This window comes from Oncorhynchus masou, chromosome 28 (assembly GCF_036934945.1).
Source record: "Oncorhynchus masou masou isolate Uvic2021 chromosome 28, UVic_Omas_1.1, whole genome shotgun sequence".
NCBI lineage: Eukaryota > Metazoa > Chordata > Actinopteri > Salmoniformes > Salmonidae > Oncorhynchus > Oncorhynchus masou.
Genome location: NC_088239.1, coordinates 45,302,667 through 45,329,008, shown reverse-complemented (window position 1 = coordinate 45,329,008; position 26,342 = coordinate 45,302,667). Strand labels below are relative to the sequence as shown.

General features: G+C 40.4%; 1 protein-coding gene across 1 annotated transcript in view; it reads right to left on the bottom strand.

Moving 5' to 3' along the window:
* The window catches only part of LOC135517654 (band 4.1-like protein 4), an 85,957-nt gene that overhangs the window by 21,887 nt on the left and 37,728 nt on the right, over positions 1–26,342 (bottom strand). The window contains exons 4-7 of the mRNA XM_064942155.1: positions 13,652–13,703; positions 13,427–13,505; positions 4,306–4,403; positions 2,093–2,213 (exon numbers count right to left, since the gene is read on the bottom strand). Coding sequence (XP_064798227.1) covers positions 2,093–2,213; positions 4,306–4,403; positions 13,427–13,505; positions 13,652–13,703 — 350 coding nt within the window. The remainder of the gene's footprint in view (positions 1–2,092; positions 2,214–4,305; positions 4,404–13,426; positions 13,506–13,651; positions 13,704–26,342) is intronic.

Below are 26,342 nucleotides of genomic sequence, written 5' to 3'. Positions count from 1 at the left end.
TTTACCCTTCAAATCAAATTGTATTTGTCACATGCGCCGAATACAAAAGGTGTAGTAGACCTTACAGTGAAATGCTTACTTACAGGACCTTAATTAACCAACAATGCAGTTTTAAGATAAAATAAATACATAAATAAAAGTAACAAATAATTAAAGAGCAGCATTAAATTAACAATAGCGAGGCTATATACAGGGGGTACCGGTACAGAGTCAATGTGCGGGGACACCGGTTAGTTGAGGTAATATGTACATGTAGGTAGAGTTATTAAAGTGACTATGTATAGATCATAACAGAGAGTAGCAGCATAGGGGGGAGGGGGGGGGCAATGCAAATCGTCAAATAGCCATTTGATTAGATGTTCAGGAGTCTTATGGCTTAGAGATAGAAGCTGTTTAGAAGTCTCTTGGACCTAGGCTTGGCGCTCCGGTACCTCTTGCTATGTGGTAGCAGAGAGAACAGTCTATGACTAGGGTGGCTGGAGTCTTTGACAATTTTTAGGGCCTTCCTCTGACACTGCCTAGTATAGAGGTCCTGGGTGGCAGGAAGCTTGGCCCTGGTGACGTACTGGGTCGTAGGCACTACCCTCTGTAGTGCCTTGAGGTCGGAGGCCGAGCAGTTTCCATACCAGGCAGTGATGCAACCCATCAGGATGCTCTCGATGATACAGGAGAGGTGGTGAAACACACCTCACGCTCTTATATATACACACACACACACACACACGGTCGTTCCACGAAATGAGGCCATTTTCACTACCTCTAATATTTACCTCTAATATTTTAGGTAGAAATTGTGCACCAATATTGAATGTTAAAATCCTGGTTTATTAATACAGACCACATGTAAAATTCTATAAATCAGATTTCTGCCTTTTGGCATGTCCCTCTGACTTCTTAACCCCCAAACTTTTCACCATCATTGTGAAGTTATTTTGTTGCTTTGACAAAGTCATTTCTGTAGATTATTATGTGAAACCTCCCTCATTTTAAGGTCAACCAGAGAATGGCTAAAAAAAGTATAACCTGCTTTTACACTATGATTTTACTGTTACGTGAACGGTTTCTTAAAAAAAAAATAGTTTCCCATAATGTCAAGCAAAGAGGCACTGAGTTTAGTTAGGCCTTGAAATACATCCACAGGTACACCTCCAATGGACTCAAATGATGTCAATTAGCCTATCAGAAGCTTCTGAAGCCATGACATAATTTTCTGGAATTTTCCAAGCTGTTTAAAGGCACAGTCAACTTACTGTATGTAAACATCTGACCCACTGGAATTGTGATACAGTTAATTATAGGTGAAATAATCTGCCTGTAAACAATTGTTCGAAAAATTACTTGTCATGCACAAAGTAGATGTCCTAACCAACTTGCCAAAACTATAGTTTGTTAACAATACATTTGTGGAGTGGTTGAAAAACAAGTTAATGACTCCAACCTAAGTTTATGTAAACTTCAGACTTCAACTGTAAATAAGGTATTTCTAAAAATCTGTTTTAGCATTGTCATTATCAGGTATTGTGTATAGATTGATGAGGATTTTTCTTCTTTGAATCCATTTTTAGAATAAGGCTATAACGAAACAAAATGTGGAAAAAGTCAAGGGGTCTGAATACTTTCCGAAGGCACTGTATATATAAACATAGATAACAGTATGTCAACAGTCTTGTTTTGACAGCCAACAGAACGCTTCAGAACAGATAAATGAAGGACTCATCTGGGGTTCAGTATTACAGTGCCAGTACTAGCAAACAGTTACAGATAAAGTAGTCTCTGATATATCTCAGCGAGTTCTAAATGCTTTCTGAGAAATGATTAGATCAGATCCTGCAGATAGTCCAATCCCTTATGAGAGACAAAATATACACCAACAGAAACTGACTACATAACCCAGCCACTGTAACAGTACAGTCACAGTAACAAACATGATATCTGACGCAAAGAACAGTGGCGAGAGACAGGACCCTTTCACACACATAGTGTATAATCTGTTATGAGGGGATCAGACTGGGATTAGGCTGGCTGTCAGAGGAGTGAGGGGGAGAGAGGGGAGAAGAGGAGATAGGAGAGGAAGAGGAGAGGGCTTCCTTACGTTAGGGTTTTGTGAATCGTCTCGATGGCGTCTTCCAGTTCCTCTTTCTGGTCCGGGACAAAACGGTACTCTGACACGTAGCCTGACACATGTTTGTACGGGTCGTAGTCGCCAAGTTCAGCTGGAGAGGAAGAGTGAAAGACATATGACGTACTCTGACACATAGCCTGACACATGTTTGTACGGGTCGTAGTCGCCAAGTTCAGCTGGAGAGGAAGAGTGAAAGACATATGACGTACTCTGACACGTAGCCTGACACATGTTTGTACGGGTCGTAGTCGCCAAGTTCAGCTGGAGAGGAAGAGTGAAAGACATATGACGTACTCTGACACGTAGCCTGACACATGTTTGTACGGGTCGTAGTCGCCAAGTTCAGCTGGAGAGGAAGAGTGAAAGACATATGACGTACTCTGACACGTAGCCTGACACATGTTTGTACGGGTCGTAGTCGCCAAGTTCAGCTGGAGAGGAAGAGTGAAAGACATATGACGTACCCAAACACGAACACACACATTTTGACTGTGTGAGAGATCATATAACACTATGAACAGTGACATCGCATACAGTTGAAGTTGGAAGTTTACATACACCTTAGCCAAATACATTTAAACTAAGTTTTTCACAATTCCTGACATTTAATCCTAGTACAAATAACCTGTTTTAGGTCATTTAGGATCACCACTTTATTTTAAGAATGTGAAATGTCAGAATAACAGTAGAGAGAATGATTTATTTCAGCTTCTATGTCTTTCATCACATTCCCAATAGGTCAGAAGTTTACATACGCACAATTAATATTTGGTAGCATTGCCTTTAAATTGTTGAACTTGGGTCAAACATTTCTGTAGCCTTCCGCAAGCTTCTCTCAATAAGTTGAATGAATTTTAAACAATTCCTCCTGACAGAGCTGGTGTAATTGAGTCAGGTTTGTAGGCCTCCTTGCTCACACACGCTTTTTCAGCTCTGCCCACAAATTTTCTACAGGTTTGTGGTCAGGGCTTTGTGATGACCACTCCAATACCTTAACTTTGTTGTCCTTAAGCCATTTTGACACAACTTTGGAAGAATGCTTGGGGTCATTGTCGATTTGGAAGACCCATTTGCGACCAAGCTTTAACTTCGTGACTGATGTCTTGAGATGTTGCTTCAATATATCCACATCATTTTCCTGCCTCACGATGCCGTTTATTTTGTGAGGTGCACCAGTCCCTCCTGCAGCAAAGCACCCCCACAAGATGCTGCCACCCCCATGCTTCACAGTTGGGATTGTGTTCTTCAGCTTGCAAGCATCCCCATTTCCCTCCAAACATTACAATGGACATTATGGCCAAACAGTTTTATTTTTGCTTCATCAGACCAGAGGATATTTCTCCAAAAAGTATGATCTTTGTCCCCATGTGCATTTGCAAACCCTAGTCTGGCTTTTTTTTTTGCTGAGCGGCCTTTCAGGTGATGTTGATATAGGACTTGTTTTACTGTGAATATAGATACTTTTGTACCTGTTTCCTCCAGCATCTTCACAAGGTCCTTTGCTGTTATTCTAGGATTGATTTGCACTTTTCGCACCAAAGTATGTTAATCTCTAGGAGACAGAACATGTCTCCTTCCTGAGTGGTATGATGGCTGTTAGTACAGATGAACTTGGTACCTTCAGGCATTTGGAAATTGCTCTCAAGGATGAACCAGGGTTGTGGAGGTCTGCAATTTGTTTCCTGAGGTCTAGGCTGATTTCTTTAGATTTTCCCATGATGTCAAGCAAAGAAGCACTGAGTTTGAAGGTAGGCCTTGAAATGCATCCACAGGTACACCTTCAATTGACTCAAATGTTGTCAATTAGCCGATCAGAAGTTTCCAAAGCCATGACACAATTTTCTAGAATTTTCTAAGCTGTTTAAGGGCACAGTCAACTTAGTGTATGTAAACTTCTGACCCACTTGAATTGTGATATAGTGAATTATAAGTGAAATAATCTGTCTGTCAACAATTGTTCGAAAAATGACTTGTGTCATGCAGAAAGTAGATGTCCTAACCGACTTGCCAAACTATAGTTTGTTAACAAGAAATTTGTGGAGTGGTTGAAAAACAAGTTTTAATGACTCCAACCTAAGTGTATGTAAACTTCCGATATCAACTGTAATACAATTATTGAATCTCTTTTCATTCACAATTTACTCACTCTATTTCTCTCTCTCTCTCTCTTTGTGGGTACTCACACTGTATGGCCAGGGCTGCCAGCTGTGCGCTGATATCAAGGGGACAGGGAATTCTGCCTTGTAGTACATCTTGCTTTACCTGCAGGAAGAATTGGTACCTACAGTACCAAGGCACAGACTCTGGCCAAGTGAGACACACATCCTTAAATCCCACACACGGAGCACATTAAATACATGCAAATAACAACACAACCGCCAAGCATGGAGAGTACATGTGTACTGTGCAAGGTTATAGTTTTGTGTTTTTAGATTTGTTTTTATTTATATACAGTACCAGTCAAAAGTTTGGACACTCCTACGCAATGCATGGTTATTCTTTATTTTTACTATTTTCTACATTGTAGAATAATAGTGAAGACATACAATCTATTAAATAACAAATATGGAATAATGTAGTAAGCAAAAAGTGTTAAACAAATTAAAATATATTTTATATTTGAGAATCTTCAAAGGAGCCACCCTTTGCCTTGATGACAGCTTTGCACACTTTTGGCATTCTCTCAACCAGCTTGACCTGGAATGCTTTTCCAACAGTCTTGAAGGAGTTCCCACATATGATGAGCAACTGTTGGCTGTTTTTCCTTCACTCTATGGTCCAACTCAACCCAAACCATCTCAATTGGGTTGAGGTCGGGTGATTGTGGAGGCCAGGTTATCTGATGCAGCTCTTCACTATTATTCATCACTCTCCTTGGTCAAATAGCCTTACACAGCCTGGAGGTGTGTTGGGTCATTGTTCTGTTGAAAAACAAATGATAGTCCCACTAAGAGCAAACTAGATGGGATGGCGTATCACTGCAGAATGCTGTGGTAGCCATGCTGGTTAAGAGTTCCTTGAATTCTAAATAAATCCCTGACGGTGTCACAAGCAAAGCACACCCACACCATCACACTTCTTCCTCCATGCTGCATGGTGGGAACCACACATGCGGAGATCATACGTTCACCTACTCTGCGTCTAACAAATACACGGCGGTTGGAACCAAAAATCTCACATTTTGTGTCATCAGACCAAAGGACAGATTTCCACAGGTCTAATGTCCATTGATTGTGTTTCTTGACCCAAGCAATTATCTTCTTCTTATGGTGTCCTTTAGTAGTGGTTTCTTTGCAGCAATTCGACCATGAAGGCCAAATTCACAGTCTCCTCTGAACAGTTGATGTTGAGATGTGTCTGTTACTTGAACTCTGTGAAGCATTTATTTGGGCTGCAATTTCTGAGGCTGGTAACTCTAATGAACTTATCCTCTGCAGCAGAGGTAACTCTGGACCTTCCTTTCCTGTGGCGGTCCTCATGAGTCAGTTTCATCATAGCGCTTAAAGGTTTTTTACTAACCCTACCTTGATTGGCTCAAACTGATTGGCTCAAAACGCATTAAGAAGGAAAGACATTCCAAAAATGTACTTTTAACAAGGCACACCTGTTAATTGAAATGCATTCCAGGTTACTACATCGTGAAGATGGTTGAGAGAATGCCAAGAGTGTGCAAAGCTGCAATCAAGGAAAAGCGTGGCTAGATATATAATATAAAATATATAAATATAATATAAAAAAATTGATTTGTTTAACACTTTTTTTGGTTACTAAATGATTCCATACGTGTTATTTCATAGTGTTGATGTCTTCACTATTATTAATGTAGGAAATAGTAAAAAGAAAGAAAAACCCTGCAATGAGTAGGTGTGTCCAAACTTTTGAATGGTACTGTATATATATCAGATCTGAAAACTGAAACTTTTTATTTCATGTTTATATATATATATATATATATATAGTGCCTTGCGAAAGTATTCGGCCCCCTTGAACCTTGCGACCTTTTGCCACATTTCAGGCTTCAAACATAAAGATATAAAACTGTATTTTTTGTGAAGAATCAACAACAAGTGGGACACAATCATGGCTTGTGGCAAACTTTAAACTACACTTTTTATGGATATCTTTAAGAAATGGCTTTCTTCTTGCCACTCTTCCATAAAGGCTAGATTTGTGCAATATACGATTGATTGTTGTCCTATGGACAAACAAATACAGTTTTATATCTTTATGTTTGAAGCCTGAAATGTGGCAAAAGGTCGCAAAGTTCAAGGGGGCCGAATACTTTCGCAAGGCACTGTATATACAAACATATATACAAACATGAAATAAAAAGTTTCAGTTTTCAGATCTGATTTACTTATTTCATTAAGTTTTATATTAAAAAAACTGTAGTTTTCATATTATTTAGTTTCAGTTTTAGTGTTAGTGTTCGGGACAGAAAGCAGCCAATGCCTGGAGGCTAGGAGCCATTTAGATGTTGTGTAGTTGTTGTGTTTTTGGGGATATCCCTTCCTGCCACTATGGGGCGGTAATGTATAAGCTGGTGAGTCATAGCATAGGTTAAGTTGGGTTTAAAGGTCGACTCAGTGAGATGATATAGATGTATAAAGTAAACAGTAGGAGTGGGTCAATTTCCGCAATGGTGCGAGGATACACTTCTCTGATCTTTTGGTCCCGTAGCAACCACGTTACAGCAGCTTGAAGCGCAGCCGTACCCACATGCGCAGATACTCTGTGTGAGAGCAGAGTCTTGCATTACGCTCATCTCATTGGGTGTGTTTGTAGTAGTATGGCTAACGAAGCCTCACAGCAGACGAAAGTCGACGAGTGAAGTCAGACACTATAGTGCAGGGGTGTCAAACTCATTCCATGGAGGGCATACTGTCTGCTGGTATTTGGTTTTTCCTTTCAATTAAGACCTAGACAACCAGCTGAAGGGAGTTCCTTACTAATTAGTGACCTGAATTCATCAATCAAGTACAAAGGAAGAGAGAAATCCTGCAGACAATTGGCACTCCGTGGAATGAGTTTGACACGTGCTGTTGAGGTTTTCTAACAGCAAGGCTCTGATCAACATGGCAGTGTCAACATAGCTGCTATTGTTAATAAAAGTTTCTTTATACATGTTGTAAACTTTTCTAAACTCCCATATCACACACTCAAACTCAAAACATGAATTAATTGGTCAGAGAGGTCTCAAATATCACTTTAATGTGTATCCTCTGTTCTGCCTGTTGCTTTAAAATAGTGGCTAAGTCGGTTCCTGTTTCAGTCACGTAGTCGGTCACGTTCGCATGGGTCAACCAAAGATACCTAATGGTTCACAAATAGTGCCTCTCACTACCCAGGCGTTTGGCTGCATGGTACAGTTGGTGAGAAGCAACTGCAGCGACTTGAAGCCAACTTCATCAAAAATTCAACATGTAGGCGCAAGTTGGACATTTTTGTCCCCATAATGCAACACACTTTGAAAGGTGGTCACCGACTGGACAAAATGTACCCGCTTGAACGTGCCCAATATCTGCTGTACCACTCGAGTCATCTTGCTGTCTAACTTTAAATTATTTAAAGTCAATGGGCGCCTTCGAGCTGATCACTTTTGTCAAGTCGATGGTCACTGCCTTTCAAATTGTGTTGCATTATGGGGATAAACATGGTCCAACTGCATGAACTTTACAAAAAAATCACATGCTCAAAGGTCATCCAAAATGGACCCCTAAGCCTTATGCACTTGTGGAGATCCCGAGATAATTCAACAGGGGTAAGCAATATGGTAATAGCGCCACCTTGCCTTCTGATAGGCTATGTAGGGCCAGACATTTAGTTTAATTTTATTCCTTGAATTTTGTGACTGGTATTTCCAGAATTAATCAATGCTCTTTAATTGACACAAGCTGTCTCCAATCAATCATTCAAGGTCTGGTTGTGCACGAATGTTTGGGGGGGGGGGGTCGCTTAAACCAGGGGAGGCGTAGCATACGAATCTTAATTGCAGGGACTAATATTTGTAGATCAGTAATTCTACACCTCACTTTGCTCAATCTGATCCTCTCCAAAAGACTCAATCCCTGATCATCTGTGGTTATAGAAATGAGGCAATTCGGACAGTTAAAGGGGAGAGATTATGAATCCCACCAGAAAAATCACAATATCGCTTGAAAAAAACAGTGTGCCAATACCCCGCTGGGACACTCTTTGCAGACAACAATATTTTCAGCAAAAGCTGCAATTTAGCATTAGATTATAAACAGAAAGACAGGATAGACAGCCACCTAAAAAAATATAAGAAAAACACATTATGCTGTTTCAGAAGAATGCTTCTACCTCTACAGTCTCATCCTTACATAACAAGATAACATCAATCAACAAAATATTTCAAATATTTCATATTTAACGTCTTCACCCAGCTCTCCTACAAAATATGAAGAAACTTTTGGTCTTGTCGTTTTATGAAGATGCTTTCTGCCTGAGCCTCCGTCCTTTACACGCGTCTTAATGAATGCGCTCATTTTGTGATTGTCAACTTTTTCGAGAGGGATGCTGGCACTTGCAAAAGCCATATCTACATTTTTTTAAATAGTGAATGAAAATGGCTACTTTGTTCACAATATAGGTTATATTTTCTTAAATAAAATGACTATAATTTTCACATGTTGAAAACAGACAACAAATAAGTTAAATATTTACATTGATAATGTCCTTAAAATGGGCTAATAATTTGGTGCATTAGGCTAAAGCATAGGTTGCTGATAAGAATAACGGTCAGCAAAATGACTGTCCCTCGCTATATGGAAGTATCATGTTGCTTATACCATTCAAATCCTCTTAGATCTCCTTCTCACAACTTGATTGTACAACGTACACCCACATTATTTCAGCTTCTGAGTGTATATGATATGGGGGTTGGAGACAGAAAGAGAAACAAAAACGTTTATTATAAACAATAGCAACACTGCCATGTTGTTCTGAGCCTTGCTGCTGGAAACCCACATAGTGCCTGACTTTCGACTGCCGCACCTCCCCCCGACCTCAACTTTAGTCTACAGTCGGTTGCTTTAGCCTTACCACTCAAACGCGTCCAATCTCAATGTGACCTGCCAAATTCAGAAGCTTGAAAACCCCATTAGGTTTTGACGAAAATGTAGAGAAGAAAACTTAAACTGAACATAATTCACAATGTTTTTTTATTTAATTTTAGTTTGTTTTGGAGTCAAAGATAGTTTCAGTATACTTGTAGTTTTTCAAACAAGTTTTTAAAATGATTTTGTTTCTACCACAGTCTCTACCACATCTCCAGATTCCTACCGCAAGCTCTGAACCTTTACTCTGGTTCATCGCAGCTAGCTAGCTGCTATCCGAGTAGCTACTCCTGTCTAACGTCGCTGTCCCGAAGCAAGCACCAGTTAGCCTGGAGCTAGCCTCGAACTAGGCCCATCTCCCGGCTAGCCAAAGAGATTCCATCAAGCAGTCCCTGGGCTTCAATTCCGTCTTTGCAAATTGGCCTGGACCCCTTGCTGCTGACACGGAGCCCCGCCAATCCATCACGACTGGTCTACCGACGTAACCGTCCGAGGGGGGTTCTGTCCCAAAGCAAGCACCAGTTAGCCTGGAGCTAGCCTAGAGCTAGGCCTTTCTCCCGGCTAGCCGAAGGATAATTCCTAGGCTTCAATATCTAATCTGCCAATTGGCCTGGACCCTTTGCTGCCAACATGGAGCCCCGCCGATCCATCACGACTGGTCTGCCGACAAAACCATCCGAGGGGGTTTCAACAGACTCTCCCATTGCGACATCCCCTGAGGCCCATCTGCTAGCTTGCTGTTAGCCCCGGCCTGCTAACTGTGTTAATCGCCGTGCATCCAGCTCGCCTAGCTACTCACTGGACCCTATGATCCCTCAGTTACACATGCCTCTCCCTAATGTAAATATGCCTTGTCTATTGCTGTTTTGGTGAGTAATGTTTGTCTTATTTCACAGTAGAGCCTCCAGCCCTGCTCAATATACCTTAGCTAGCCCTTATGTTCCACTCCCCACACATGCAGTGACTGCACCTGGCTTAAATGGTGCCTCTAGAGACAAAACCTCTCTCATCGTGACTCAATACCTAGGCTTACCTCCACTGTACTCACATCCTACCATACCCTTGTCTGTACATTATGCCTTGAATCTATTCTTCTGCATGTTAACATTAGAAGCCTCCTCCCTAAGTTTGTTTTATTCACTGCTTTAGCACACTCCGCCAACCCGGAAGTCCTAGCCGTGTCTGAATCCTGGCTTAGGAAGGCCACCAAAAATCCTGATATTTCCATCCCTAACTATAACATTTCCCGACAAGATAGAACTGCCAAAGGGGGCAGAGTTGCAATTTACTGCAGAGATAGCCTGCAGAGTTCTGTCCTACTATCCAGGTCTGTGCCCAAACAAGTCAAACTTCTACTTTTAAAATCCACCTTTCCAGAAACAAGTCTCTCACCGTAGCCCCTTGTTATAGACCCCCCTTGGCCCCCAGTTGTGCCCTGGACAACATATGTGAATTGATCTCCCCCATCTATCTTCCAAGTTTGTACTGTTAGATTACCTAAACTGGGATATGCTTAACACTCCGGCCGTCCTGCAATCTAAGCTAGATGCCCTCAATCTCACACAAATCATCAAGGAACCTACCAGGTACAACCCTAAATCCGTAACCATGGACACCCTCTTAGATATCATCCTGACCAACCTGCCCTCTAAATACACCTCTGCTGTCTTCAACCAGGATCTCAGAGATCACTGCCTCAGTGCGTACTGGGTTCGCGGTCAAACGACCTCCCCTCATCCCTGTCAAACGCTCCCTAAAACACTTCAGCGAGCAGTCCTTAATAATCGACCTGACCCGTGTATCCTGGAAGGATATTGACCTCATCCAGTCAATAGAGGATGCCTGTTTGCTCTTCAAAGTGCTTTCCTCTCCATCTTAAATAAGCATGCCCCATTCAAAAAACGTAGAACTAAGAACAGATACAGCCCTTGGTTCACCCCAGACTTGACTGCCCTTGACCAGCACAAAAACATCCTGTGGCGTTCTGCATTAGCATCGAATAGCCCCCGCGATATGCAACTTTTCAGGGAAGTCAGGAACCAATATACTCAGTCAGTTAGGAAAGCTAAGGCTAGCACTAATTCCAAAAAGTTTTGGGACACTATAAAGTCCATGGAGAATAAGAGCACCTCCTCCCAGCTGCCCACTGCACTGAGGATAGGAAACACTGTCACCACCGATAAATCTATGATCATTTCAATAAGCATTTTTCCACGACTGGCCATGCTTTCCACCTGGCTACCCCTACCATGGCCAACATCTCAGCACCCCCTGCAGCAACTTGCCCAACCCTCCCCTGCTTCTACTTCACCCAAATCCAGACAGCTGATGTTCTGAAAGAACTGCAAAATCGGGATCCCTACAAATCAGCTTGGCTAGACAACCTGGACCCTATCTTTCTAATATGATCCGCTGAAATTGATGCAACCCCTATTACTAGCCTATTCAACCTCTTTCATATCGTCTGAGATCCCCAAAGATTGGAAAGCTGCCACGGTCATCCCCCTCTAGACCCAAACTGTTATAGATCTATATCCATCCTGCCCTGCCTTTCTAAAATCTTCGAAAGCCAAGTTAATAAACAGATCACCGACCATTTCGAATCCCACTGTACCTTCTCCACTATGCAATCTGGTTTCCGAGCATTCTTATCGGTAGACTCAATAGCCTTGGCTTCTCAAATGATTGCCTCGCCCGGTTCACCAATTACTTCTCAGATAGAGTTCAGTGTGTCAAATCGGAGGGCCTGTTGTCCAGACCTCTGGCAGTCTCTATGGGGGTGCCACAGGGTTCAATTCTCGGGCCGACTCTTTTCTCTGTATGTATCAATGATGATGCTGCTGGTGATTCTCTGATCCACCTCTACACAGACGACACCATTCTGTATACATCTGGCAGTTCTTTGGACACTGTGCTAACAAACCTCCAAACGAGCTTCAATGCCATACAACACTCCTTCTGTGGCCTCCGACTGCTTTTAAATTCTAGTAAAACTACATGCATGCTCCTCAACCGATTGCTGCCTGCACACTCCCGACTAGCATCACTACTCTGAACGGTTCTGACCTAGAGTATGTGGACAACTACAACCAGTGTCTGGTTAGAATGTAAACTCTTCTTCCAGACTCACATTAAGCATCTCTAATCCAAAATTAAATCTAGAATCAGCTTCCTATTTCACAACAAAGCCTCCTTCACTCATGCCGCCAAACATACCCTCGTAAAACGGACTATTTTACCGATTCTTGACTGGCGATGTCATTTACAAAATAGCCCCCAGCACTCTACTCAGCAAACTGGATATAGTCCATCACAGTGTCATCCATTTTGTCACCAAAGCCCCCTATACTACCCACCACTGTGACCTGTATGATCCCGTTGGCTGGCCCTCACTATATATCCGTCGCCAAACCCACTGGCTCCAGGTCATCTATACGTCTTTGCTAGGTAAAGCCCTGCCTTATCTCTGCTCACTGGTCACCATAGCAATACCCACCCATAGCACGCACTCCAGCAGGTATATTGCACTGATCATCCCCAAAGCCAACACTTCCTAAGGCTGCTTTTCCTTCCAGTTCTCTGCTGCCAATGACTGAAACGAATTGCAAAAATCTCTGAAGCTGGAGTCTTATCTCCCTCTCTAATTTTAAGCATCAGCTGTCTGAGCAGCTTACCGATCACTGTACCTGTACACAGCCAATCTGTAAATCGCACACCCGACTACCTCATCCCCCTATTATTACTTAACCTTCTTCCTCTTTTGCACCCCAGTATCTCTACTTGCACATCATCATCTGCACATCTATCACTCCAGTGTTAATGCTAAAATGTAATTATTTTCGCCTCTAGGGCCTATTTATTGCCTACCTCCCTACTCTTCTACATTTGCACACATTGTATATAGATTTTTCCATATATCTTTTCTTTTGTGTTATTGATTGTACGCTTGTATATGTGTAACTCTGTGTTGTTGTTTTTGTCGCACTGCTTTGCTTTATCTTGGCCACGTCGTAGTTGTAAATGAGAACTTGTTCTCAACTGGCCTACCTGGTTAAATAAAGGTGAAATAAAAATAAATTAAAGTTTACTGAACAGTTTTTCATGATTTGTTTCGTTACTTTGAATGTATGTAGGCTGTGCGACATGTAGGCTATTTTGCATGTGTGGAGGTGCTAGCCAATGAAGTACACAATAGCGAGACATGAAAAGTCCTGACAATGCACACCTTGTTATTTCTTCTTTTAGCTTGCAGGGATCCTCAGCATAAAACTTGACCCCAAAATAGAGTGTGTATGGAGGCCCCGCTGAGAGAAAGGGAGAGAGAGAAAGTCAGAGAGAGGGAGAGAGATCCTTCTATTTCACTAACTGCAGCAACCTTCTACTGTAAATCACTGTATCCAAACAGCTGAGAGACATTCAACTCAACGCAGAGAGAAGAGGAGATACTTACTCGTTATTAAATCTTTGTGCTCCGAAAGGGTTTTTGAGGGGTCAAGCCAATACTGCAAACAAACAAAAAAACACAAACAGAAGACATTTATAATTACATACAAAAAGTACTGCCTTAATGATTATTTGTTTACATAAGTAGTACCATACGTAATATACAATATGTAACTAGTAGCCTATGTGTACGGTAACAATTACAGTATGTTCTGTAACAAGCTACCTTGAGCATGAGTATTCAGTAATTGGCTGGAAGAAAGAGATGCACTTTGTCAAATCATGGCTGAGCGATCTGTGCAGTGTGTGTGTGTGTGTATGCAGTGTGCAGTCAGTGTATTGGACAGAATGCAGGCAGCTCCAGAGGGGGATGTTCAGTCATGCAAATTCCGGCGTAATACTGAAGCCACATTAAAACCAACTTTTATCCAAACTGTCTTGTTGAAAAGGAGCGTGACTGTGTGAGTCATTAAAATCTGCATCAATAAAACATGGAGTTAGAACAGGTCACAGCATGCTGGCTTTTGTGAACGATCTTATACCGACTGTACTGGCATTTTGGAGACAGTCTTTGGTGGATATTTTTTCATCTTGTTGGGCCTCTAGCTCCCACATCAATGAACATCTGATTTGGGTAACTTCCTGCAAGACTGCCTGGATTTCTGTGCACAAAGTCCTTATGGGACGGTGGTGATGCATAATGCTGTGGGACAGGAATGTGATGTGATATGTATAGGACTTCTATTGTGATCCACCCATACCTGTGTTCTAATTGGCTACTGTATTAAAGCAAAGGCTTCTGGTCAGAGCTGCCATGATCTAGTGTGTGGAGGTGTCACCATTCCCTCTCCCCATATTATTTATTTTATACCCCGTTATGAGTTACGCAGAGTCTCAGCATTAAAGTTTGCAGTCGAATGCACTGATGACGCATTGTCAGCGTTTGTCAACTACAAGACCTACAACCAACAGCCTTACAATGCTTTATAATGTGACATAAGTGCTTGAAATAAAATAAAAGCACAGTACCTCCTGCAAGACTGCTTGGCCTGCACAATGTCCTTATGTCACACTGATTCGGCAAAATACAACTGAGATCATCAACTAGATTCTGCTGCAGGATGACTTTTTATTGAGCAGATGGCCACGGGGCAGGAACATAATTACAAAAATGTGTAGACTGAAAATTGACCGCAAGAAGCCCAAACAGATACAATATTTGACTAAAACCTTGCTAACATTTGTATATGATCATGTGTCTCTCTATTATGGGTAAGAATACTTGGCAAATTTCCTGGCATTTTTACAGTCTTTTATGACCAACAATGAAAATTCTAAAAAGATTGCTTTGCTCAGAAAATTTTGGGTCCAAACAAAACCACCCCCGGGCCAAATTAGTCCCGCGGCCCACCAGTTGGGGAACCCTGTTGTAAAATGTAACATAGCATAAGTGGTTGAAAGAAAAGCAGAGTACACTGCTAAATTAAGGGTGCTTTTTGGTTCTATATAGAAACATTTCTTCTCGCAGAGTACAGGGACATCCCTCCCAACATACCTCAGCAGTGGGTTTACAATAGAACATCCTGCTTTAAACAGCCTTTTCAGTGGCTAATCATTGAGCATGTTAAATGCCGCTCTGAACACAATGTACAATTACCCTACGTGACAATGTGTATTATAAACACTGTGGAGGTCTCAAACAAGAATAACATACAGTACATGAAGCTAACTAGATATGTTCCAACACCCACATTAATATATGACTTTGAAGGAAAGGTATGCATTCAATGTAGTATGCTAGTGTGGATATTGGAACATGTCTTCACCTCAAACATAACAATCCACATCGACATGTTCACTGGTTATATAGTATATTCACTGGGTGGCAGGTAGCCTAGTGGTTAGAGTGTTGGGCCAGTAACCGAAAAGTTGCTGGTTCAAATACCTGACAAGGTGAAAAATCTGTTAATGTGCAAGGCACTTAACTCTAATCTATCTATCCGGTGTATGTCACAACATTATATATATTTTCTTCTCATAAAGACATAAATATATTCATGTGTTTATCATTGGTTATAGCAGCTAAGGCGCAGTGGTGTCTATCTGATGGGATGTTGTAGAGCTTCTTCTTATGATCATGACTGCAAACTTCTATTGCAAAATGATTATTTGCATTGTGGTCAAAGTGATCCCATGCTTTGCTATGATTTTGTGTCAGAGCTCATGTCACTGCAGCTTAGGCTTCTCTTGGGAACCATAGTAAGGAGGAAAACAGATTGACCACACTGTTTCTCTTCCTCTGTTCCTTTAATAACTTAAAGTCCCAGTGCAGTCAAAATGTGCTTTTCCTGTATTTGATCTATATTTCCACACTATGAGGTTGGAATAATACTGGGAAATTGGGAAAATTATGATAATGCCCAATTAGTGTAAGATCTGTTTGAAAAGACTGCCTTAAATTTCAGCATATTTTGGTGGGATGGGGTTCTGGCCCGCCTGGTGACATCACTACATGGGATAAATTAATAGACCAATAACAATGAGTTCCAAACCTCTCAATAACAGCTAGTTCTCAGGTTACATATCCCTCCCATAGGTTCATCCATTTAGGCACCTCACTCAGACCACTCCCAGACAGTCCTCGCAAAAGTCTTGCTTGAGACTTATTGACCATTTTAATTGAAAACCATCACAATAAGGTACTTAATTGTTACCCAGAAATGATTTGATAGAGATAAAAATGGCTGCATTGGACCTTAATAAATCCTCTTACAGCTACCCCCCTACTTTTTAAAATTTCCGCCTGAAGAAATACCCAAATCTAACTGCCTGTAGCTCAGGCCCAGGACCAAGGATATGCATAATTCTTGGTTTCATTCGAAAGAAAACACTCTGAAGTTTGTGTAAATGTGAATTGAATGTAGGAGAATATAACACAATAGATCTGGTTTAGATAATACAATTTAAAAAACACATGTATTTTTATTGTTGGATCATCATCATCATCATCATCTTTAAAATGAACAAGACAAAACAAACATTCAGATAGGATGATGGGGACAATTTCAGTGAAAAACATAAGAGGGCAACAGTACTTGTGCAACATTTCAGAATGATAACTTCCAAAATGAGTGTGCAACATGACATTTATCATGAAGTCACCCAGGTGTCCCACACAAGTAGCCCAAATGTACCCAAGTGGCCAAATTGGTGAAGTTATACATTTTGAATGGAATAACTATATACAAAATACCAAAATGGTATTCTAACACATCCACCCCCCCCCCAAAAATGGAGAAAAAAACATGAAAAAAATATATATACATTTACAAAATAACAGTTTCAATATTTGGATGACCCTCAGTCCTCTACACAATATTGTGCTGCTGATGCCAGGTGCCACAGCAGTCTCTTTCTGTTGTAAAGCAGAGGGTCACCAAGCATGTGGTAGAGGTGATGGGGGACTTCATTTTTCAAAGAACACAGCGACGCCTCCATGCTGTGCCCTTTTGGCCCTGAGGCACATTCATGCCTGCAGAAATACATTTGGGCAGATGAATATCACTTGTGGCAGGAGCTGGATGAACCAGCTTCAGTGGGGGATGGACACCTTGGCATTCAGGGCTCCCATTTGGAGTCAGTGTGACTGTGAAAGAAAATGTTCGGTTAGAATAGTTTCACATATGAGCCCTGTATCAACAGGTATAATAAACAGATAGATATAGAGTACAGGGAACATAAGATTGAATATATTATTATAGACCTGCTAGATCTACCGTCTTTATTATATTACAACAGACCAGCTGTATCTACTGTCTCCATTTCACTTCGGCCATTGTTGTGGGCCTGCCCTCCCCTCAACAGCCTCAAATAGACTATTTCATGTGGGGGTGGGGTGGAGCGGCCGACACACGCATCTCGATCATGCTCCCTCTAATCCACAATATGTATATATGCACACACAAACATAGACTATGGGTCATAAACATATCCCCAAGCACAATGTATAGCCAACGTGTACTTTACATATCTCATTACATTTTTATATATTGTTACTAAAGAATGTTTTAAAAATCACAACTAATATTTTATATTATTAATTTCAAACAACAGCATTAGCATGAGAAGAACTTACCAGTCCAAACCGATGTCCTCTCCGTTCAAAAAATATTCCTCCATTTGGGAATCGCTAAATGAATCGTCCTCCAACAATCCCTGTAGCACTTTCCTGATCAATTTCTTCTAAAATTGTGTGTACATCTGTATATCTAGACTTAGATTTAGCTTTCCCTGACTTAGTCGCCATACTGATTGATATATAAACAGCTGAATATGCGCTTTATCAAAACAATGCTGTGCGTAACATGCGTTGCTCCTTCCGGTATGAATCTTCAATGGCGAATGACCCTCTTTACGCCGGAATTTACTACATGGGTTGGTCTTCCAACACATAAACATTACATATTGCCGTTTACCTCAGCTCCTTGGCTATCTACCCAGCTAGATTTCAAGACGATCCGTGGTCATTGGGTTAAAATACAGTCAATCAATGAAACAGTGGTCATATCATTGGTGCACAATGATGTCATTACTTGTTGTCTTCAAATCGGTTTCTTTTAGTCAATACGTCCCGCGAAATGACCCATCAGGTTTGGTTGTGCTACAAACAAACCAGTTGATTGCAATGAAACCAAACATGACTGGAAAAGTCAAGTTTAGTGTGTGTATTTACATCGAATGTCGTCAAATGGAATGAGACGAAATTCACGATAAGCGGTTCACAAAATGTTTCGTGTTTGGCTATAAAAATGGATTTGATCAAACAAAAGACCATTCATTGTGTAATAATGAGCATTGGGATTGCAAACAGAGGAAGATCGTCAAAGGTAAACGGTTTATTTTATTGCAATTTGTGATGTTACGCCTGTGCTGGTTGAAATAGTTTTTTTTAATGGTGCTTTGTTCTCAGATAAACGCATCGTATTATTTCGCAGTAAATCCTTTTAAAAATCTGACAACGCAGTTGGATTAGCAAGATTCTAGGCTTTTGACCCATGTGAGACACTTGTATTTTCATGAATGTTTAATATGACTATTTATGTAGCAATCATCGTATGTTGTTGAATTTAATCCCGGGTTCGGTGCGCAGAGAGGTTAAACAAGTCTCATCGGTAGCAAACTCTCAAAACAAACGTGATAACTTAGCAACAGGATTCAACTGTTTTAAAATGAGACTGCAATAAATAGCATTATCCACTCACTGTTTTATGCTTTAAGATGATTGTAGATCATGGAGCTGATAACATTATTGAAACTGCTTACATGTCTGATATAAATGAATTGCACCGCACCCCTTGCATGAAGAAACAGCTTCAAGTCCTGTTTTATATGCATTCCATATATTTAATGTGAATTTCTGGAGATGTAGCTACTAGCCAAGATGAAGATGGAAATTCAGGGGATGTTAGAGGAAGGGAGGCGTCTGTGAGCTCAATCTTTTGATTCTGGGGCATTTTTGGGGCATGGAGATGAATAAATGTTAGTGTAATGAGGTAGGTTAGCCTTGAATAACCTATTTCAGACTTAAATATGCCACTGACAGATGCTGTACACGGTGCACCATCCCCATTTCCTTCTACCTAAACCCTCACCACACCACAGATGGGCCCTAGGGTCATATTCACTAGGGCACATCATAGCAAAACATTTTGCTATATTTGTCTATTAAAAATGAAAAATTCTTATTGGACATGTTCAGGAAAGGTAGTCCCTCTTGGTTTCACTACATTTTCTTCCGCTTGGTGCCTAATGAACGACCCAGAACACACCGGAACAGATGTTGGTGACCAGGGGAACGTGATTAGAGCTGTGTCTGTAACTGAATTAGAATAAGTTAATTGAATTGGTTAATCTTATCTAATTTACAATAATCACATCACTGCAGCTGGTGTGTTCCAGTGCATGCTAATTAATGCAAATGAGAGGTTGGGTATAGAGCAGTGGCTGACAGTGACAGGGCGGTATCGCTATGGACAACCAGACAAAGACAGAGGAGTTCCACTTAGAAAGATAGCCTGAGCAATAACCTACTACATATTAACCTTTTGTAATACTTTATAGCCTGCAGGTATAATGCAGTATAATGCAGTTATAATAAAAAGAATGTACTGAAGAATATTATTTTGTTATACAGAAAAATCTAATCATGGTGTGCACATGAAGGAATATGCTAGCCTTAGTTATCCAGTAACCTTATCTATTAAAACAGGTAGTGTATGTGTATAGTACGGCCAGTTAATGGGTTATGTCTATCAGTTTTTCATGGCACCTGCACAAAGCCCAACTAGATCTATTTATATCTGTTCAAATGCACCTCAAGGATTTTAAAAACATGGGATCAGAGCTTGTTCTGTATGAGAATTATGAGAGTTTATGTCTCTCTTCCCTTCGGCACTGCTCAGTCCCCCAGTGAATGGAACTAATTAATAATAGATAGATAATAAATAAATTAAAATGTTCTGTCATCATGGGGCAAGGCTGCCCGGACCCTGCACCACTTCAATAGGAAGTTAAGTTAGGACATTTTGATTGATAGGTCTGACTGAGAGGTCCATACTCTGTTCCAATAGGCCAATACTGAGAGGCCCAGGCTCTGAATCTCACTGTTATTTACCCCCATCCCAAGGTTATAACTGGAGGGGGAAAAAAACTGTATGCCTAAATTGTTTAACCTGTTACAAAGGTGAAGCCTATATGGTAAATCATGGCTGGCATTGTTTATAATCTGCCACAATAGAAATGTGCCAGCTATAGGAGGAGATAGTAGGACAAGGTTATCGTAATGTGAACATGATGGAAGTTAAAGGTAAATATTAATTATTTAATTTAAAAAAAATGGTGACTGTGTGACTAAGATGACTGACTAAAACTAGCCTAAAATTGTCCAGGGTTTTAGTTAACTGATATTAACTCAAACTAAAAAGGATGAAATTATAAAAATGTAAATGTGACTAAGACTAAAAAAATGTATTTTAGTCAAAAGACCAAATCTAAAATAGTTACCAAAATTAAAACTGTTATGGCCCCAGGCAGTCCCATAAAAATTACAGAGATGTCAATTTTAATTGATAGGTTTTGATTATAGGTGTGCTGAGGTTGGGATTTATTGTCATAAATCTTTCCCAGGAGGCAGCGCTGCAGAGTGGTCACTAGCTGGCACAGCCATAGTCATAAAATACGATGTTAAACCTAACCCTGAATTAAAGAGTGACTGCCCCTTAAAAACAACTAATCCCTTTGAAAATGGCCTATATGGCATCAATACGAGTCAGAAACATTTACTTTAGTGTCAAAATGTACTACAGAGTGTAAATAGGATAATTTTGGTCTAAAATGGAATTTAGAACCTCAGTGTCACAAGTAAATAACGGCTGCGTTTGGATTACAGTTATGTCAAAAAATCATGCCCCCTTTTGCCAAACTCTACGTTCAAATTCCCTTTCCGCTTCCCTTCATTGAATGGGGCTCATTCTTTTCATTGCATAAAAACCAACACGTTCAACAGATCACGGCCAGTTGAGACTGAAAAGCCCTATACGGATCAACCATGCATTGCATGCTTCCAGCAAGATGCAAAATCTATGGTTTGCATGCCCTGTCTATTCCGCATGACCGTATCATGCGGAATAGGTGTTGGAGTTCGTTGGTCCCCAGTGGTGGTGAGTATACCGGTAGCAAGACCAAATATGCATATGTTTATTTTGATAATCATTATCACTATCATCTAGATTAGAATGTATGTTTTAGCACGATGTTCCAAATGCCTGCATCTCAAGAATCAAGTTTTTTTTCTTCTGTTTTTATGAGTGTTTGTCTTTTTGGTTTCGTCTCCTTTGCTCCTTCTGTGCTGTGTACACTGCACACCTTCCCATTCCCAGACACCAAGCGCCTCCCGTGAAATATAATCTTCTTCATCTCTGACAAGCAGTTTCAACTCGTTATTTTCATTTTAGGTTTAGTACAACATAATTGGTCATATGGACACCAAAAAACATTGAGACATTATTTGACTGTAATAGAGGAGAATGTAACCTTTGCAATGATTCCCTTTTTTATGTCTCAACTCCCAAAAGTTTGAACCGAGCAGACCCTACTAAAACGGGAGTATGAATTCATTTTCCGTTGCTATCGTGCACATCATTGCAGTACCACTAGCATCATTTTATCCAAACTGTCTAGTCTGTGTTTTATAAATGTGCAATGAGCATAAAAAAAGATGCATTTACATTTATATAAGGAATTGGCAACTCGTTATCATTCTGAGAAGTAAGCATCCGGCCGTGATCCCATCTGGCAGTGATTGGGAGTCCCATAGGGCGGCGCACAACGGGCCCAGCGTTGTCCGGGGTAGGCCGTCATTGTAAATAAGAATATGACCTTAATTAACTGACTTGCCTAGTTAAATAAAGAAAATATAATAATCATCTTATCCAGGTAGGTCACTTGATTTCAACATCTCAACAAAGTGAACAGGCTATTGTAGCGACATTAAAACACCTTGGTGTAACAGCTAAAGTGTTAACTTTAGAGCCATTGGACCCGGGTTCGTGTCCCGGTTGGGGCTACATCTCCCGAATTCGCTACATACACTATGTTGTTCAAACAGTTGGAGACAGACAGAATGGTGTATTCATAGCAGTTCAACTGTTCTGTTCTGCAAGCAAATAGATCCAAGTTGGCTAGGCTTAAAATATAAAGACTAGCTGGCTACTCACTAGCAGTTATGCTTGAGAGATTGCTTATGAAACCTTTGTTAATTTTCTATATTGCCTGCGACCAAAAGTTGGTCATTTAGTGAATGTGCATTGTCATTGTTAAATTTGTAACAAAAATGGCATTTTCATAGACTTGAAAGACAGATCATAAAAGCAGGTTAAACTATTTGGATTATTAGTGGGTTTTATGCTTGAAAGCTTATATTTAGCGTAGGTATTATTTTACAAGCTCTGAATTAATTCGATTATTCCCGACTGTTTAAAATGCAGTGTATTGACTTAATTGTGCAACAACGCTTATTTAGAGAATACAAAAGAAAATCAAGATACAATATATATTGTGAATCGCCCATAAATTTGAAAAAAAAAATATGGAGATATGATTTCTAGGCCACATCGCCCGGCCCTACTATCATTGCTAGCATAGCTGACATTAGCTAGCTAGCTACCAACTACCTAGCTATATACTTAACTAGCTAGCTACCTAGCTAATGTTAGCGTACATCAATACAACTCGGATTTGGCTTGGAAACACGATAACATTGAAAATGAGACATAATTAGTAGGACAACCTTTTATCACGATGTCGCCAGATTGAATGTACATGCAGTATAACGTTAGCCAGCTAACAGTCTGAGGGGATCACCGTATTTTAGCTAGCTAAGATTAGCATTGTTAGCTTTTATGATTATATTTGATAGTAACAGTAATGGCAACAATGCCATCTCTCTAAAGTAAATTTGACGACATCTTAATATGGCAGTTGTTTCCTACTTATTTTCCTACTTTAGCAATGTCATATGTTTATGCCACTAAATTATTGTAATTTAGACAAAACAGTCACATTAGCCTCCGAGGTGCAACCCATGTCTAGGGCACAAATATATATTGGATGCAGCTATAGTGGTACTAGCTAACTCGTGTCTGACTACAATAGTGTACTAACTAGCAGCAACAAACTCAAACCAACCCAGTACTAAAGCAAAACATATCACAGTTGGTTGCGTAGTGTAACGGCACCACCGGCCTGAATACAATCCAATCTGGAGCCAGTCAGACTACGTCTGTAATGCATATCATTAGCTTCCAAACAAGATTACGTTATATCTCGAGATATGTTTATAATTAAAGGATAATGACAACCGTTTACCCTGTTTTTCTGTTAGACAAAGTACACCGTTGGGTGCCTGATTGATCCCCTGTCCATGAATGGAGGCCGGGACCGACCAGAAGGAGCAAAGATGAGTATCCTAACATGTCCAGTAATGTGATTTCAATGGTTTAGCGACCTCCAAAAATCATTTCATTCACTGTTATCTTGCTATTTTCACAGCTTGTCAGGCAAGACCTCAGACTAAAAGTGTGCCATGTAACACCTCCGTTGGTGCCAGAGTCTCCCACGACTCTTATGAAAAGGACACGCCATCATGAGGCCTCTGATAGTGACCTGAGTTAATTCCCTGATGACACAGACGATTTCATCAACAGCGACAGGTAAATTGTGTTATATGAAATGTTAAAACTTGTATTGAAAAATACCTGACTTGATAAAATAGTAGGATAATTCCCCAGCTAAGCAGATGCAAGTAGTAGAGTAATTTTGGTTGTGAAGTGCATTAGAACAAAATGGCTGTCTATTATATCAACATGTCAGAGGCCCTCTCATTCAACACCACCTCATAAGATTGCCTGCTGCAGTTGTTCAAGAGATTTCCAGTTTGCAGCTGAACATGCAGCATAGAGAATACCAGCAAGGGGGCCCTGATCATCATCATGCAGACATGTCTTCGCTGTGAGCATTCCTACGAATGGAACAGTCAGCCTGTTGGCAAGTATCCGGACATTAACCTTCACCTGTACAAATACAGAAGGTAACCCACTTCATTACATTTGATAACCCAATTGTGAAATGTATTTTATGTAAACTGATATTATTTTCTGCTTTTCTGCTTCTTAGATGAAAATAATGTCCAGGGCATAACCTAGCCTGGTGGAACAAGCTTATTGCTTGTTCACCATTATGTTTCACTTCACATTTTATGATATTTATTTAATTTACTTTACCTTTATTTAACTAGGCAAGTCAGTTAAGAACAAATTCTTATTTTCAATGACTGCCTAGGAACAGTGGGTTAACTGCCTTGTTCAGGGCCAGAACAACAGATTTGATCTTGCAATCTTTTGGTTACTAGTCCAAAGCTCTAACCACTAAGCTACCTGCCGCCGATATCTGAAGTGAAACAGAAAGGTGAACACAACGATCAGGTTGGTTCCACCAGGCTAATCATAACCACCATTGATAATTGTGTGTGTGTGTGTGTGTGTGAGTGAGAGAGAGAGTCCGACCCGTATCTATGATGAGGGGCCAAGAGCTGATCGATGCTGTTATTGGTGCTCTGGCAAAGTGCTCACCAAAGTATTCATACCCCTTGACTTATTCCACATTTGTTGTGTTACAGCCTGAATTCTAAATGGTTTAAAGATGTGTTTTTCTCACCTGTCTACACGCAATACCGCATAATGACAAAGTGAAAACATGTTTAGAATTTTTTGGGGAAATGTATTGGAAATAAAATACAGAAATATATCATTTTACATACGTATTCACATCCCTGAGTCAATACTTTGTTGAAGCACCTTTGGCAGCAATTACACCTGTGAGTCTTTATGGGTAAGTCTCTAAGAGCTTTCCACACCTGGATTGTGCAACATTTGCCTATTACTATTTTAAAAATATTTCAAGCACTGTCAAATTGGAGTAGTACACAGTGTTGTATGAGATCTTCAGTTTCTTGGTAATTTCTCACATGGGATAGCCTTCATTTCTCAGAACATAAATAGACTGATGAGTTTCAGAAGAAAGTTCTTTGTTTCTGGCCATTTTGAGCCTGTAATCGAACCCATAAATGCTGAAAAGTACAGTCAATAACACAATAGAAAAATCTATGTACAGTGTGTGCAAATGTAGAAGAGTAGGGAGGTAAGGCAATAAATAGGCCATAGAGGCTGAAATAATAACAATTTTGCATTAACACTGGAGTGATAAATGTGAAGATGATAAGGTGCAAGTAGAGATACTGGGGTGCAAAAGAGCAAGAAGATAAATAGCAATATGGGGAGGATGTTGGGTGTGCTATTTGGGTGTGGGTGTGCTATTTACAGATTGGCTGTGTACAGGTACAGTCATCGATAAGCTGCTCTGACAGCTGATGCTTAAAATTAGAGAATGAGATAAGACTCCAGCTTCAGTGATTTTTGCAATTCGTTTCAGTCATTGGCAGCAGAGAACTGGAAGGAAAGGCGGCCAAAGGAAGTGGCTTTGGGGATGACCAGTGCAATATACCTGCTGGAGCGCGTGCTATGGGTGGGTGTTTCTATGGTGAACAGTGAGCTGAGATAAGGTGAGGCTTTACCTAGCAAAGGTTTATAGATGACCTGGAGCCAGTGGGTTTGGCGATGAATATGTAGCGAGAGCCAGCCAGCGAGAGCATATAGGTCGCAGTGGTGGGTAGTATATGGGGCTTTGGTGACAAAACGGATGGCACTGTGATAGAATACATCCAGTTTGCTGAGTAGTGTTAGAGGCTATTTTGTAAATTACATTGCCAAAGTCAAGGAACGGTAGGATAGTCAGTTCTACAAGGGTATGTTTGGCAGCATGAGTGAAGGAGTGAAAATATATACAGTGGGGAGAACAAGTATTTGATACACTGCCGATTTTGTAGGTTTTCCTACTTACAAAGTATGTAGAGGTCTGTAATTTTTATCATAGGTATACTTCAACTGTGAGAGACGGAATCTAAAACAAAAATCCAGAAAATCACAGTATGATTTTTAAGTAATTAATTTGCATTTTATTGCATGACATAAGTATTTGATACATCAGAAAAGCAGAACTTAATATTTGGTACAGAACCCTTTGTT